The sequence below is a fragment of the Diaphorina citri genome, unplaced genomic scaffold, assembly GCF_000475195.1.
Source record: "Diaphorina citri unplaced genomic scaffold, Diaci psyllid genome assembly version 1.1 scaffold1318, whole genome shotgun sequence".
Classification (NCBI taxonomy): Eukaryota; Metazoa; Arthropoda; class Insecta; order Hemiptera; family Psyllidae; genus Diaphorina; species Diaphorina citri.
The window spans coordinates 11,973-28,496 of NW_007378747.1; the positions used below are offsets into that span (position 1 = coordinate 11,973).

The following is a 16,524-nucleotide window of genomic DNA, read 5'->3' on the forward strand; positions in this document are numbered from 1 at the left end:
TGTGTCACTGCCTTTATTGTCTGTGTTATGTTATAATAATTGTGGACAATTATCTTAATTTTCCTTTTTCCAATTATTATAACCTTGATTTTCTATTCATTGCTTTTTGGACATTGATCTCATAGGGTCAACCCAATTTTCTGAAGAATCAGTCAGAGATAAAGCAATAATTATATTATTTACATTCCACTTTCATCCCTTTGAAACAACTTGTGGAGGTCGAGAAAACCAATTTATGCAAAATGTCCTTCATTGGATATTAACCTTTCTTTTAAATCCTTTTTGTATTATTTTGTTTAAATAAATATATATTCATGACTTTTTATTTATCTTTTTGCAAGTTATTTACTCTATTCAACACCCATTTCATACATTACGAAGTCACTTTTATTCTTTTTGTACCTAACTTTGCTTTTCACACTTCTTCCACTCTCTCCCTCCCCTCTATAAAATGTCCCCTCACATAGAGAGAAACAAGATAAAAACATTCCTCTCTTATCTGAAATTTTCTTTTTCATTTTCCTAAGGGAGAATACAAGGGGGTGAAAAAATGAGGGTGTAAAGTAGTGTGCATGGAGAGAGTAAAGATGCTTGCGCATGCGTACACCTCTACAAACGAGAGAACTTGAGAGAAAAACTCGGAGAAAAACGTTCCGATTTTCCCTCTTCTATATTGTAAATTTCGACTCTTTGATAAGCACATCATGGGGTCGTCGATTGTTTTGAAAAGTTTGTCGGTGTTGTTGGGAATTTTCTTTGTATTTATTGGACTCATGAAAATCACGTCGCTGTTAAATAAGGAACTACACAAAGATGTGGTAAGCTTTGCGTTTTCATTGAAAAGTTCATTTAGATACGTGAAAAGTAGGAGTATCTTTTGTATAGCTCTGCAGTGGACATAGGGATGTAATGTACACAAATGTTAATGTGTAGGGATGTTAAGAGAAATATAATACCTAGGATATGCAGGTGCTTTTCTAGATGAGTTAAGTTCAGAACACAATTATTGTACCTACATTAATTAATCGTGCTTTCTTAGGTTGTACGAAATAAGTTGTCTTCTAAATAAAGTGTAAATTGCTGTTCAGAATTTTATTTACGAAACTCTATTATGGAACTTTCCTTGGCAATGGAATGATAATTCTAATAAATAAAGCTGAACAGACCCTTCCAAATAGGTAATTCATATTTCGCTAAGAGTTCATTAAACTTTCAAATGTAATCCTTGAATAAAGATCATAAAATATTTATTATTGGTAGAAACAATCATGATCTAAACTCTAAAGTGACTAATTAAAGAATGGACCTATGAACTTTGGCTTTCATCACTTCTTGTTCTCCTGCTATAATGTACTCAGCTGTTTAAAGCTTTAAAGAGCTGTTATTTTCGCTCACCCATGTTGCTAAATTTTGTACCTGCATTTTAGATTGTGGGAATTGATCATAAACGTGTTACCTATGTACTAAGTTTTTTCCCAAAATTGGAATTCCATACCGTTAATTGAACACATAAAAAACGCGAAAAATTCGCAAATTCTCACCTATTTCAAAATTTACCCACATGGAAAATTTACTTTTCAATATTCGTATACCTTGGTATTTTACACATTTGTCGCACTATTTCTGCCCTTGACTCGTTAAATCGACCGTTATTTCATCTACCTGTGTTAGTGGGCATGTGAAAAAATGGAGAATTTCGTTTCGAGAGATAATATTTTACAGAATTCACGTACCCTCTCTTTCTCTTTCCCCAAATTTGCTCTGGTCAGTTTTTAGCATGCTCTGTAAAATGCTGAATGGGCACATTGTAGGCAGGTGCCAAAAAAAGGGGGAAAATCATTTTCCACTAAAATTGAAACATTTATAATGAACAATTTTCGGACCAGACTAGATTTTTTTTTCTCTCACAGCTACGAGTGTTGTTGATAAAATTGTGATTTCAAAATAAAATAAATGGACCTGTCTTGTCTAATACGTAAATGTCTACTAAATTTACTCGCTAATATAAATCTGAATAATCAAGAGAAAACACTGATTAATTATCAGGAATATACCTACCTATTCCTATAGGTTTACAAACATATTATACCTACCTTCACACAAATTATAAAGAAACAATATTGTTTTGGGGAAAGAAAAAAAATGTGTTTTTTTGATGCCAAGTTCAAATTATTATTAGTCGTCAGGGTCATTCTATTTATTTTATTTATTTTTTCGGAAAAAAAGTAAAAGAAATATAGGTAGGTTCACTTTTCCCTATCTTATGCAAAATGATAAGTGTTTTAAAAATAGATTGCGCGTACTTTGGCTAAAAAGTAAAAATATTTCACACTACTTCGCTTTTCTGTCCCCTTCGGTGGTTCTTGTGTCTCCAGATTGATACTGATTTACCAGTTTTTTTTTATGTAAAAAAAAAGGAAAACTCATTTCCTAAAAAGAATAAAGGTGGTATATCCCTTTAGCCCTCTTAGGGTATAAGAAACTCTTATTTTCTCAATTTTTCTGCTTCCTTAAGATTATCATTATTCTTTAAATCTACCATTCCCGAATTTTACCTACGGCACCCATACTCATTCTCTGATATTTCAAACTGGTGGTATATCTCTTTAGCCCTTAGCCGATAATTTCAAAAATTCGAATAGAAAAGTTACGTAAATAGTGCTTCCGTGCTCATGCTTTTACCAAACTAATATTGTAAATCCTCGAGAGATTTTTTATTGATGTACTGAAGAGGCGTCATATTTTTTCATTATTTTCATTTCATCTTCACATTTTACATACTTACGTTTACTTTTACGATTTGTCTGAACGTTTACTTTTACGATTTGTCTGAAGACGTGGTACCTATGTCAGTTGTATCGAATGTATCATTTTGTATCTCCTAAGCCTTGTTTTGCCAGTACAAAAAGCACTGTGGTGGGGATAAAAAAAGTGACCACAGTGGAATATTTTGGATTAGGAAAAATTTCCAGATTTTATTAGTGGCTGTGCCATTAGTACCAATGTTTTAGATGCACAATAAGTTGATTTTATTAGTGGCTGTGCCAAAGCACCAATGTTTTGAATGCACAATAAGTTGATTTTATTTGTGGCTGTGCTATTAGTACCAATGTTTTAGATGCACAATAAGTTGATTTTATTAGTGGCTGTGCCATTAGTACCAATGTTTTAGATGCACAATAAGTTGATTTTATTAGTGGCTGTGCCATTAGTACCAATGTTTTAGATGCACAATAAGTTGATTTTATTAGTGGCTGTGCCATTAGTACCAATGTTTTAGATGCACAATAAGTTGATTTTATTAGTGGCTGTGCCATTAGTACCAATGTTTTAGATGCACAATAAGTTGATTTTATTAGTGGCTGTGCCATTAGTACCAATGTTTTAGATGCACAATAAGTTGATTTTATTAGTGGCTGTGCCATTAGTACCAATGTTTTAGATGCACAATAAGTTGATTTTATTAGTGGCTGTGCCAAAGCACCAATGTTTTGAATGCACAATAAGTTGATTTTATTTGTGGCTGTGCTATTAGTACCAATGTTTTAGATGCACAATAAGTTGATTTTATTAGTGGCTGTGCCATTAGTACCAATGTTTTAGATGCACAATAAGTTGATTTTATTAGTGGCTGTGCCATTAGTACCAATGTTTTAGATGCACAATAAGTTGATTTTATTAGTGGCTGTGCCATTAGTACCAATGTTTTAGATGCACAATAAGTTGATTTTATTAGTGGCTGTGCCAAAGCACCAATGTTTTGAATGCACAATAAGTTGATTTTATTTGTGGCTGTGCTATTAGTACCAATGTTTTAGATGCACAATAAGTTGATTTTATTAGTGGCTGTGCTATTAGTACCAATGTTTTAGATGCACAATAAGTTGATTTTATTAGTGGCTGTGCCAAAGCACCAATGTTTTGAATGCACAATAAGTTGATTTTATTTGTGGATGTGCCAAAGCACCAATGTTTTGAATGCACAATAAGTTGATTTTATTAGTGGCTGTGCCATTAGTACCAATGTTTTAGATGCACAATAAGTGATTTTATTTGTGGCTGTGCTATTAGTACCAATGTTTTAGATGCACAATAAGTTGATTTTATTAGTGGCTGTGCCAAAGCACCAATGTTTTGAATGCACAATAAGTTGATTTTATTTGTGGCTGTGCTATTAGTACCAATGTTTTAGATGCACAATAAGTTGATTTTATTAGTGGCTGTGCCAAAGCACCAATGTTTTGAATGCACAATAAGTTGATTTTATTTGTGGCTGTGCTATTAGTACCAATGTTTTAGATGCACAATAAGTTGATTTTATTAGTGGCTGTGCCAAAGCACCAATGTTTTGAATGCACAATAAGTTGATTTTATTTGTGGCTGTGCTATTAGTACCAATGTTTTAGATGCACAATAAGTTGATTTTATTAGTGGCTGTGCCAAAGCACCAATGTTTTGAATGCACAATAAGTTGATTTTATTTGTGGCTGTGCTATTAGTACCAATGTTTTAGATGCACAATAAGTTGATTTTATTAGTGGCTGTGCCAAAGCACCAATGTTTTGAATGCACAATAAGTTGATTTTATTTGTGGCTGTGCTATTAGTACCAATGTTTTAGATGCACAATAAGTTGATTTTATTAGTGGCTGTGCCAAAGCACCAATGTTTTGAATGCACAATAAGTTGATTTTATTTGTGGCTGTGCTATTAGTACCAATGTTTTAGATGCACAATAAGTTGATTTTATTAGTGGCTGTGCCATTAGTACCAATGTTTTAGATGCACATTAAGTGAATTTTATTAGTGGATGTGCCAAAGCACCAATGTTCAAATGCAGGAAAGGAGAGCGAGTAGTATGTACTAATAGAGAGCACCAAGATATTTTTGGTGGATGTGTCAAAGGCACCAATGTTTCAAAGCAGGTTGGGGAGTCTTGGGGATAGAGAAAATGGACTAGATATTTTAGTGGATGTGCCCAAAATACCAAATTTTCTAATAATACAATCTACATTATTTCTATTATAGTACCTATGTACCTATGAGAAATGTATGAGTATAAGAAAAAGAGAGATTGAGAGACGGAAGTTATTACCTAGGTACCCGTTTTTGGTGGATGTGTCAAAATAACTAAATGTTCCAACTGCTGTTAAGGATTAAGGGAAGAAAAAGTATAAAGAGAGAGGGAATGTAGATGATAAAGTCAGAATAAGATATAGGATGAATTTCATTTCAGACGAAAAGATACTAATTGCGTAAATTTTCTTCTTTCTTCCAGGTACAGTAAAACTTTGCTCGAATGTAGTTTTAATTTTAAATTCACTCAATGCAATTTATTCCCATTATATGGTGGAAGACAAATTTGAAAAAGTTGCTCCAACACTTGTAAGTATCAATCTATTTCTATTGAAAGAGATAGGTACCTCGGGCTTCTTTTTGCTTCGAAATGTACTAAAAATATCGGCCACTGTTCCAATCCTTGGAGACCCTCCGCTTAAATCATGGATTTAAGCATGGAGATTACGTTCTCTTAAGAAAAAGCAGGTTTCAACTAAGTAGGTACCTTCGTGGTAGGTACTTCTATCGACTTATTTCATGTTATGTCAGTTAAAACATGTTTTCTTCTTTCCAGGTATTTTTATTTATGTTAATTGGAAGACTGGTCATAGATTATCAAGGAAGAAAAGCTCTAGCGGATCAACAAAATGTTTCCCATTTAAATTTAGCGGGAAATTTTTTGCTTCCCGGAGAAAAAAAATTTTTGGACTTGGACCAAATTTTGTTTTTCTCCAAAAAGTGACAAGTGAAGCTCGGGAACTTGCTGAAATTCAGGGAAATTCAAGTAAAAGTTCTAAAAACTGTACCCCTAGTGTTTGACTGTGATTGGTAAGTTCTAAACACCTCATGCAGACAAAAGGTTCAAGACCCATCATCAGGAGGTATCTTATCTGGAATCTGTATCATAGTCTCTAGTAGTCTCAAATTAACTTGGTACTTTGTTGTTTTTTGGAAAAACTACCTAGGTACTTGAAGAATGCTGAAGTTTGGCTACCAAGTTAAAATGAGACTGTCAACCTGGAGGTTCATTTGTAATTCATTTTGTATTTTAGGAAACAAACTGTGATAAGACTGCCTATGGAATACACAGTTATCATTTGAAGCAGTAGTCTCAAATTAACTTGGTACTTTGTTGAAAAACTACCTAGGTACTTGAAGAATGCTGAAGTTTGGCTACCAAGTTAAAATGAGACTGTCGACCTGGAGGTTCATTTGTAATTCATTTTGTATTTTAGGAAACAAACTGTGATAAGACTGCCTATGGAATACACAGTTATCATTTGAAGAAAGTTCATGTGATAAAGTACCTTCAGTCAACAATCAGTGACAGATAATTGACACAATATGGGTATTACAAATCTATTACAATTTGTGAAAGATGCTGGAGCACCAATCAAAGTGTCAGAATTGAAGAAGTCTACTGTGGCAGTTGATGCCTATGGCTGGTTACACAAAGGAATATTTTCATGTGCCGACAAATTAGCCAGAGGAGAACATTCAGACTTGTAAGTAAACTTTATGGTAATTATGCAGAAGTCACATCCGTGGAAAAGTAAAGCTCCTTTTGTATTCAACCTAACCCTATAACAACACTAATCACTGTGAAAACTCCTTCTTGCATTTAAGCTAACCCTATAATAACCAGGGTCACTGCTTGTTTGTGCAAGTTCCTTTGGTAGCAATATTCCACGGACGTGACTTCTGAACAAGTACCAACTTTATTATCCTTATAAACAAGAATCATCCCTATAAGAAATTTAGCTAAAAAGAAAAAAAAAATGTGTCTATTTTTGCAGTAAGGATGTCCTGATATCCAGGTCATGATTGGAATCTCATCCCTCTGTGACAAGTTCTCTTAACTTCTGAGAAAAAAAAGCAAGGGTGAAAAAGGAATGGGGGCAGTTAACTCAATACTGTTAAGCTTAAAACCCAACCTCAGTGGTGCAGTTGTTAATGCATTGGACTTTGGATCTGGAGGTTAAACTTGAAAAATTCTTTCTCCCTCTAGGTATGTCAACTACTGTATGAAATACATCAATATGTTGCTGGCACACAAAATCAAAGTAATCATGGTCTTTGACGGAAGACATCTGCCTGCTAAAGAGGCCACAGAAGAAGACAGAAGAAAGTAAGTGCCCTCTTAGAGCCCTACATCCTCTTTAGGGTAGATCCTTACCATTTAAAAAAGGAACTATTAATTACTGTAGCGGCGCTGGCCAGAGAATATAATTTGTGTCAGTCTGGTTCCAATAAAATTTGAGAGCAACAGCTCTCGGCTTTGCCAAGTTTTCCCTTCAAATTTGTTGTAATCACTTTAGGACATAAAAGTCCAAGATGACCAGTCAGGGAAACTCCAATGATTACCTACGCTTACCTACGTTTTTTTTTTAGGATAACTTGGGTAAAAGGAACTTCATTCTTCAATCTAAATACTTCCTGTGCTTTCAATATGGGCAATAGGTTGGAGTATTTTGTCCAGTTAGTTGGCCAGAATCAATTACAAATCAATAGCTATGCAGAAATACCATTTTTTCCAAGTGGAGCATGGAATTTTACTGGATGCGCTGTGGGTATTCACATGAGGGCAGTTCTGTTACTGCTTACAGCCCTCTTGTCTTCTTCTACTCATTATCAGCAATAGTTTTGGATGTATTTTCAAACCTTGTAAGTAATGATTTTTTTTTTCTTCTTTTATTTTTTTTCAGGAGAGCCGAGATACGCCACAAGCAGAAAGCTGCTGAACTTCTCCATTCTGGATCGTCGGTCTCGCCGCAGTGAAGGCTCAGTATCATCTCAGACAAAGTGTCGATTGGTAACCCACCAAGATGGGCTCTGATGTCATTCAGCATGTCGGCCCAGGGGTGTAGATTAGTATTGTGGCCCATTGAGGCTGATGCTCAGATGGCTTATTTTAAATATTGCCGGATATGCTGAGCTATGTGATAACAGAATTCTGATTTGCTTGTGTTTGGAGCAAGAAAAAGGTAAGGGCGAAGTCTGGTCCCATGTCTTTCAAAACCAACATTTTCAGTCTGTCTTTACTAGCGTTCTCCCACGACTTTACCTTAGGCACAGGTCGGCTCCAAAATTTTACAGACCCAGCTTCCATATTTTATGACGATCAAAAGTGTCCGCGGGCCGCACCTCAAGAAATTTACGGTTCAGCCGCTATTTAAGGACAAAATTTTGAAAATGCTGAAAAAGAATTCGCAATGCCCAGGCTTTTAGATTTCGTCCAATATGGCTCGAACTTGGCACAGAGATTGGAATTATGTAGATCAAAAATATCTTTGGGCCCAAAATTATGTTTTAAAATTCCTTGCTTGGAAATTGTTTAAGTCCAATAGGTAAGACTTGGAGGGAAAAAAAGGTTGTAGGAACCCACAATTTTTATTTTAGGTTGCTCTTTTGGGAAATGTCATTAATTCATCTACTTCAAATTCTTTCATCTCCTCAGATTATTTACAAGCTAGACCTCTCTGGCAACTGTTGTTTTATGGACCGGGAGAAGCTTCCGTCTGCTCTCAAAATGCCCTTGGCTAAATTTACTGACGCCAAATTCCGGTACATGTGTATTTTATCTGGCTGTGATTACTGGACTGGCATCAAAGGCATGGGACTCAAGAAGGCAAAGGATTATGTGTTCTCTATTATGGATCCAGACTTTGAAAATGTAAGTAAGGAACTAGCGCTTCTCATACCTTTAGTCACAGGTCGCTCAAATTTTACAGACAGCTTCGATACTTTATAATGATCAAAATTGTCCGCTGGCCTAGTCTCGAGAAAAGAGACTCCTCTTTTAGGGCCTAGCTTTTACGAACTGCCCTACAGTGACGCTACAAATGTTTAGCTTGCTAACAGAACTCGAACCCTAACCCTTAGATTTTGAGTCCAACGTCCGTATTTCCCAGTGTGGTGAAAGTATATTCTACTCAACTGTGTACAATTGTACATACTGCTGGACAATTAGGGTTCAAATCAGTACTCTTGTTTAATCTAAAAATAAAAATCCAATAATATCTTGTTCTTTATTTTACAGGCCTTGCGCAAAATCAACGTCTACGGAAAAATCGGATCATATGTGAAAATCACTAAAGAGTTCCTTACTAGTTTCCATAACACCAACTTGATGTTCCTTTATCAGCCCGTATACGATCCTGTCTCTAAAGAGGTTGGTATAAGAACCTATGATGCTTTATTTCGACCGTTCAGGTAGGGCAGGTAAACAGGTGTCTCCTTTTTCAACATATTGATGTAGCACCGCTTTATTGGGTATTCTTTTTTTCTGATACATGTGGTAAGATGCATTAAATACTCAGCAGAAACTACAAAATTTTCTGGTACAGATTTTCTCATTCTACTAAAATAGGAAGGTGAACTTTTGGGACCTCCCTATAAGTAAATGCGATAGAAAGAATGCTTCAAATATGGATTTGAAGAGAAAAAAAAATCTTTTTTGTAATAAATGAATGTGATCTTTCTTTTGAAGGTGGTGCCCCTCAACCCTTTGGAGCCAGAAATGAGGGACGAAGTCTTCTCTCAGCTGTCACTGAAAGGAATATTGCCGGATATGCTGACTATGTGATAACAGAAGATTCTGATTTGCTTGTGTTTGGAGCAAAGAAGGTAAGAGGAAGTCTGGTCCATGATCTTTCAAAATAACATTTTCAGTCTGTCTTTACTAGCGCTTCTCACGACTTTACCTTTAGCCACAGGTCGCTCAAATTATGCAGACAGCTTCGATATTTTATGATGATCAAAAGTGTCCGCGGGCCGCACCTCGAGAAATTTACGGTTCAGCCGCTATTTAAGAAAAAGTTTTTGAAAAAGCTGAAAAAGAGTTCGCAATTCTCAGGGTTTTAGATTTCGTCCAATATGGCTCGAACTTGGCACAGAGATTGGAATTATGTAGATCAAAAATATCCTTGGGCCCAAAATTGTGTTTTAAAATTCCTTGCTTGGAAATTGTTTAAGTCTAATAGGTAAGACTTGGAGGGGAAAAAAGGTTGTAGGAACCCACAATTTTTATTTTAGGTTGCTCTTTTGGGAAATGTCATTAATTCATCTACTTCAAATTCTTTCATCTCCTCAGATTATTTACAAGCTAGACCTCTCTGGCAACTGTTGTTTTATGGACCGGGAGAAGCTTCCGTCTGCTCTCAAAATGCCCTTGGCTAAATTTACTGACGCCAAATTCCGGTACATGTGTATTTTATCTGGCTGTGATTACTGGACTGGCATCAAAGGCATGGGACTCAAGAAGGCAAAGGATTATGTGTTCTCTATTATGGATCCAGACTTTGAAAATGTAAGTAAGGAACTAGCGCTTCTCATACCTTTAGTCACAGGTCGCTCAAATTTTACAGACAGCTTCGATACTTTATAATGATCAAAATTGTCCGCTGGCCTAGTCTCGAGAAAAGAGACTCCTCTTTTAGGGCCTAGCTTTTACGAACTGCCCTACAGTGACGCTACAAATGTTTACGTACTTTATAATCATCTAAAGTGTCCGCTGGCCTAGTCTCGAGAAAAGAGACTCCTCTTTTAGGGCCTAGCTTTTACGAACTGCCCTACAGTGACGCTACAAATGTTTAGCTTGCTAACAGAACTCGAACCCTAACCCTTAGATTTTGAGTCCAACGTCCGTATTTCCCAGTGTGGTGAAAGTATATTCTACTCAACTGTGTACAATTGTACATACTGCTGGACAATTAGGGTTCAAATCAGTACTCTTGTTTAATCTAAAAATAAAAATCCAATAATATCTTGTTCTTTATTTTACAGGCCTTGCGCAAAATCAACGTCTACGGAAAAATCGGATCATATGTGAAAATCACTAAAGAGTTCCTTACTAGTTTCCATAACACCAACTTGATGTTCCTTTATCAGCCCGAATTTTGAGTCCAACGTCCGTATTTCCCAGTGTGGTGAAAGTATGTTCTACTCAACTTTGTACATACTGCTCGCCAATTAGGGTTCAAATCAGTACTCTTGTTTAATCTAAAAATAAAAATCCAATAATATCTTGTTCTTTATTTTACAGGCTTTGCGCAAAATCAACGTTTACGGAAAAATCGGATCATATGTGAAAATCACTAAAGAGTTCCTTACTAGTTTCCATAACACCAACTTGATGTTCCTTTATCAGCCCGTATACGATCCTGTCTCTAAAGAGGTTAGTATAAGAACCTATGATGCTTTATTTCGACCGTTCAGGTAGGGCAGGTAAACAGGTGTCTCCTTTTTCAACATATTGATGTAGCACCGCTTTATTGGGTATTCTTTTTTCCTGATACATGTGGTAAGATGCATTAAATACTCAGCAGAAACAACAAAATTTTCTGGTACAGATTTTCTCATTCTACTAAAATAGGAAGGTGAACTTTTGGGACCTCCCTATAAGTAAATGCGATAGAAAGAATGCTTCAAATATGGATTTGAAGAGAAAAAAAAAAACTTTTTGTAATAAAATAATGTGATCTTTCTTTTGAAGGTGGTGCCCCTCAACCCTTTGGAGTCAGAAATGAGGGACGAAGTCTTCTCTCAGCTGTCACTGAAAGAGCTCGAGCTTCCTAAGGATCAAGCATTCCAGCTAGCTCTGGGAAATCTCGACCCATTCTCGTTAGAAGAAATGGACCAGTGGAATCCTGACAGTGAGGTAATTTAAAAGTAAATTGTAATTGTAAATATGTATTGACTTTATTGTGTATGTGTACATGTAAATTTTGCAGTGATCAATTAGTTGGTTTGAATTTTATGTAAAATGAACGAAAAAGGATACAATAATCCCTGATTAAACTCAATCAATTGACCGATGTCGATCGACATCGACTGAACCGTCCACACTGCCTCTACAACCTCGTCGATCGACGTCCGGTCGACTATGTTTGCACACCATTACAAGGCAGAGCGCTACTCTTCAAGCTAACTAGGTTGGCTAATTAGACTAGAAATACGCGCATCGAGTGGAAGCGCCTTTAGGCACCTGTTTCTCACTTATCTGGAAGCACCTGTGCTGTGCCTTACTTATTTGATATTTTGCAGGAGAATCTTCCAGTAACCAGTATCTGGTCTAAGCAATATGAGAAACCCTGTGATCGTCATTCCAGTGAGGAATCTGTCTCAGAACCTCCAGTGTTCCAGAAACTGAAGCCTGTAGCCAGCTCACCTCTCAAAGGTAAATGTTTACTTTGGTCATAACAATAAAGGCCCGTTCCCACTTTTTGTGAGTTTCATCCGTTTTTTTTTTTTCCGAATGTGCTGTAGGCAATGTAATTTAAATGAGTGTTAACACTTACGCACGACATGATTTTTTTTTCCGAACGACAAGTGGGAACTGGCCTTAACACGTATTTGTTTGTTTGGGGTTTAATCTCACTGTACAACAGCTAAGGTCTCAAGTGACGAAGGTTTTACCCTTCTTTCGGCGACAATCTACCCGCCTGATATTAACCTCACCCAGCCCAAGTGGGGCCGAGAAAAGCTAGCATGAAATTGTCCAGATAGTCACCCATTCGGATAAGGCTGTAAATTCAATTAAAAACCGACTTATTTTCGGTGTCTTCGAAAAAACTGAATGATTAGTGGACTGATTGATTTAATATTTCAGAGCGAGCAGCCAGTAGAAGTATATCATCTCAAATCAGTGTTGAACGAAACATAAATGGTGCTCAATCTCCTCAGAATGGATTCCGAAGTCCTGAAAAAATGGCTGGGAAAAGGAAAATCGATGAGACTGGTAAGTTATTCATTAAGATCGATAGGATGATTTTGAGGTCGCTCTCAACCTCTTGAAATATCTTCTCATTCTGACTTTTAGTCCACTGTCTTTTGACGTTAATATGTTGAGATCTTTATTTTATTTTTATTTTTTTTTAAACCTAAATGAGGTAAGTACTTAATCATAAAACCTGTATTATATCTTACCAATGAAATATCTATAATAAGATTAATAAGGCTTTAAAATATAACAAGGCTTAAAGGAACTTTTCAATCTCATCTTAGCAGTATAAAATTGACGTAGGTATATTCTATTCTATTTATTCCAGATCTGCTTCAACTATACACACAACCAGGCTGTTCAGATACTTCCCCTCCAGCAGAAGACCAATTGAGTCCTTCCCCCGTCAAAACCAGACCTAACTTATCTCAGTACGCCTTTGGTGGCCCATCCAAATCCCAGAACCCATTTGCAAGAAACCCACGATCTCAAAATCCTTTCGCCAAAGCGCCTCAAACTCAAAATCCTTCGGCAAAGACCCCTCTACCTCAAAATCCCTCTGCTCAAACCTCTCTTCAATCTGAAAATCCTCCTGCCGAGATCATTCGATCTCAAAATCCGTTCGCCAAGAGCCCTCTATCTCAAAATCTCTCTGCCCAAACCTCTCTTCAATCTGAAAATCCTGCCAAACCCCCCGTCAAAACCAGACCTAACTTATCTCAGTACGCCTTTGGTGGCTCATCCAAATCCCAGAACCCATTTGCAAGAAACCCACGATCTCAAAATCCTTTCGCCAAAACGCCTCTATCTCAAAATCCCCCTGTCAAAGCGCTTCACTCTCAAAATACTTCTGCCAAGAACAATCTACCTCAAAATCCCTCTACTCAAACCTCTCATCAATCTGAAAATCCTCCTGCCGAGACCATTCGATCTCAAAATCCGTTCGCCAAGAGCCCTCTATCTCAAAATCTCTCTGCCCAAACCTCTCTTCAATCTGAAAATCCTCCTGCCGAGACCATTCGATCTCAAAATCCGTTCGCTAAGACCCCTCTATCTCAAAATCTCTCTGCCCAAACCCCTCCTCAATCTCAAAATCCTGCCAAAACCCCGCGATCTCAAAATCCTTTTGCCAAAACCCCCGACGCTACCAAGAGCCCTGATCTGAGTGATGGATCTCTGAAGAGTGGACTGAAACAGATCTTGGATCAAGGCGGTCAGCGGAAAGTTGCCACGAGTCCTCCTGCCGAGACCATTCGATCTCAAAATCCGTTCGCTAAGACCCCTCTATCTCAAAATCTCTCTGCCCAAACCCCCCCTCAATCTCAAAATCCTGCCAAAACCCCGCGATCTCAAAATCCTTTTGCCAAAACCCCCGACGCTGCCAAGAGCCCTGATCTGAGTGATGGATCTCTGAAGAGTGGACTGAAACAGATCTTGGATCAAGGCGGTCAGCGGAAAGTTGCCACGAGAATCATTAGTCCGTAAGTGGTATTTTCTTCAACTTTTGCCTTTTTATTGGTTGACTAACTTTGATAATTGATCTTAAAGCGTGGTACCAAAGCTTAAACTGTTGGTACCTATAATAGAACAACTTGGTCTAAGCTGACAGTCTAAATAAAACACTACTTATACTTAGGCTTGCCAAATATCCAAAATGTCGATTCGGGACGCGAATCCGCGAACATAATTGCCAAATCCGCGAACATAATCGCAACTAAGAATATATTTTATGCTATTCGTTCAGGGGTGTAGTGGTCAAGGCGCTCGCCTGGTAAACAGGGGAGAAAAGGGACTAGATATTTTTAGTGGATGTCCCAAAAATACTAATCCCAAGCGAGGCATGGGATTTTATCCTGATTTGTTTGAAAATTTTACAATACAGCAATAGAGCTCCAACACCTCAAATCCGACAAAAGTAAATTCTAGCCATGGATGTTTTGAATTGATTCTTCAGTAGGTACTAGTTCAGAGCCTCTACTGTACCTTTTTAGCCGTACCTGTCAGTTCTACCTGATAGTAAGTGGCTACATGGCCTTACAGTTCATAAATATGGGTGTAAGGGTTAGGTGGTAGAGAACGTCTCATTAATCTGAGCTGCTATTTTCCCATTTCCAGAGAAAAGAATACGTGAAATATGCCAAAGTGTTTCCACTGACGGCAATATTAGACATGAAAGTTCCCGCCAAATGGTACAGGAGAATCATAGGCTCCATAGAGGTCATCTGTGGATTCTCAATGGCCACCATTCCATTTAGTAAGTATCAATAATAATGAACACAAAATCATATTAAAGTTGAAATAAAGTACTTGCGGGGAAAAAATCACATTGGTAGATGTGCCAAAGCACCAAAGTTTTGAATTCACGATAAATTAATTTTATTAGTGGATGTGCCAAAGCACCAATGTTTGAAATGCACGATAAGTTAATTTTATTAGTGGATGTGTCATGAACTCCAATGTTTTGAATGCACAATAAGTTGATTTTATTAGTGGCTGTGCCATTAGTACCAATGTTTTAGATGCACAATAAGTTGATTTTATTAGTGGATGTGCCAAAGCACCAATGTTTGAATGCAGAACAGAGAGCGAGGAGTAGTAGAGGGCACCAAGCTATTTTTGGTGGATGTGTTAAAAGCACTAATGTTTCAAAGCAGGTTGGGGTGAGAGAAAGGGGATAAGATATTTTTAGTGGATGTGCTATAAACACCAAATTTTCTAATAATAACAATCTACTTAATTTCTATTTGGTAGGTATAGGATAAGAAAGAGAGTCAAGAGAGAGTTGAGAGACAAGTTATTACCTACCTGTTTTTGGTGGATGTGTCAAAATAACTAAATGTTCCAACTGCTGTTAAGGATTAAGGGAAGAAAAAGTATAAAGAGAGAGGGAATGTAGATGATAAAGTCAGAATAAGATATAGGATGAATTTCATTTCAGACGAAAAGATACTAATTGCGTAAATTTTCTTCTTTCTTCCAGGTACAGTAAAACTTTGCTCGAATGTAGTTTTAATTTTAAATTCACTCAATGCAATTTATTCCCATTATATGGTGGAAGACAAATTTGAAAAAGTTGCTCCAACACTTGTAAGTATAATTTCTATTGAAACAGATCGGGTCATTAGGTACCTAATTTGTTTACCCACAAGTCTATAACTTTATGTCGGTCAATTGGACAGCATGAAACAGAAAAGAACCATCCATAAGGGGAAGCACCTTATGGATCGTTCTTTTTTTATTAATGTTTTCCAATTTCTGGAAGTTTTTAAAAGTATATATCTGCACTGTACTAAGACTAAGTTTCCAAAGAAGTGCTAGCCTACTTAAATTGGAGTTGCTTTTCATGAGATCCAAATACTTACTTCCATCTACTTTTCTGGTGTTACTTACTCTTATGCCCAATTTTGTAACTATCAGCAAGTTTTGTAAGTAACTATTTTCTTCTTCTTTTCCAGGTATTTTTATTTATGTTAATTGGAAGACTGGTCATAGATTATCAAGGAAGAAAAGCTCTAGCGGATCAACAAAATGTTTCCGAAGACACGCGAACAAAACAGGAGTAAGCCGCAACATTGGAAAGGCACCAAACATGAATTTATCCTCCCTTGGGTGCTAGCAAAGGTACAGAATTGCCTTTTTGTATCTGGTTTTGATTTTAGGGGTACCTACTTAATGCTAATCGAGACCTAGGTACCCGTACTCTGGTTTTCTGGCCGATTTTTTTTTTTTTTTTTTAGTCATCGCTTC

General features: G+C 36.9%; 1 protein-coding gene across 1 annotated transcript; it reads left to right on the forward strand.

The window, feature by feature from the left end:
* The first annotated feature begins 642 nt into the window (after nt 1-642).
* On the forward strand, nt 643-16,501 carry LOC108253159 (transmembrane protein 35A-like). Its single transcript, XM_017446613.2, has 4 exons — nt 643-818; nt 14,893-15,031; nt 15,758-15,864; nt 16,233-16,501. Exons 1-4 carry the CDS (start codon nt 705-707, stop codon nt 16,338-16,340), a joined length of 468 nt encoding a protein of 155 aa, XP_017302102.1. The 5' UTR covers nt 643-704; the 3' UTR covers nt 16,341-16,501.
* The last annotated feature ends 23 nt before the right edge of the window (nt 16,502-16,524 follow it).

What these genes read in the sequence shown, in the direction of transcription:
- LOC108253159 (XM_017446613.2), top strand. Translation starts at nt 705, where the DNA reads ATGGGGTCGTCGATTGTTTTGAAAAGTTTGTCGGTGTTGTTGGGAATT. An exon ending in AGGAACTACACAAAGATGTG is followed by an intron (nt 819 to 14,892) that starts GTAAGCTTTGCG and finishes TCCCATTTCCAG; the next exon opens with AGAAAAGAATACGTGAAATA. An exon ending in AATGGCCACCATTCCATTTA is followed by an intron (nt 15,032 to 15,757) that starts GTAAGTATCAAT and finishes TCTTTCTTCCAG; the next exon opens with GTACAGTAAAACTTTGCTCG.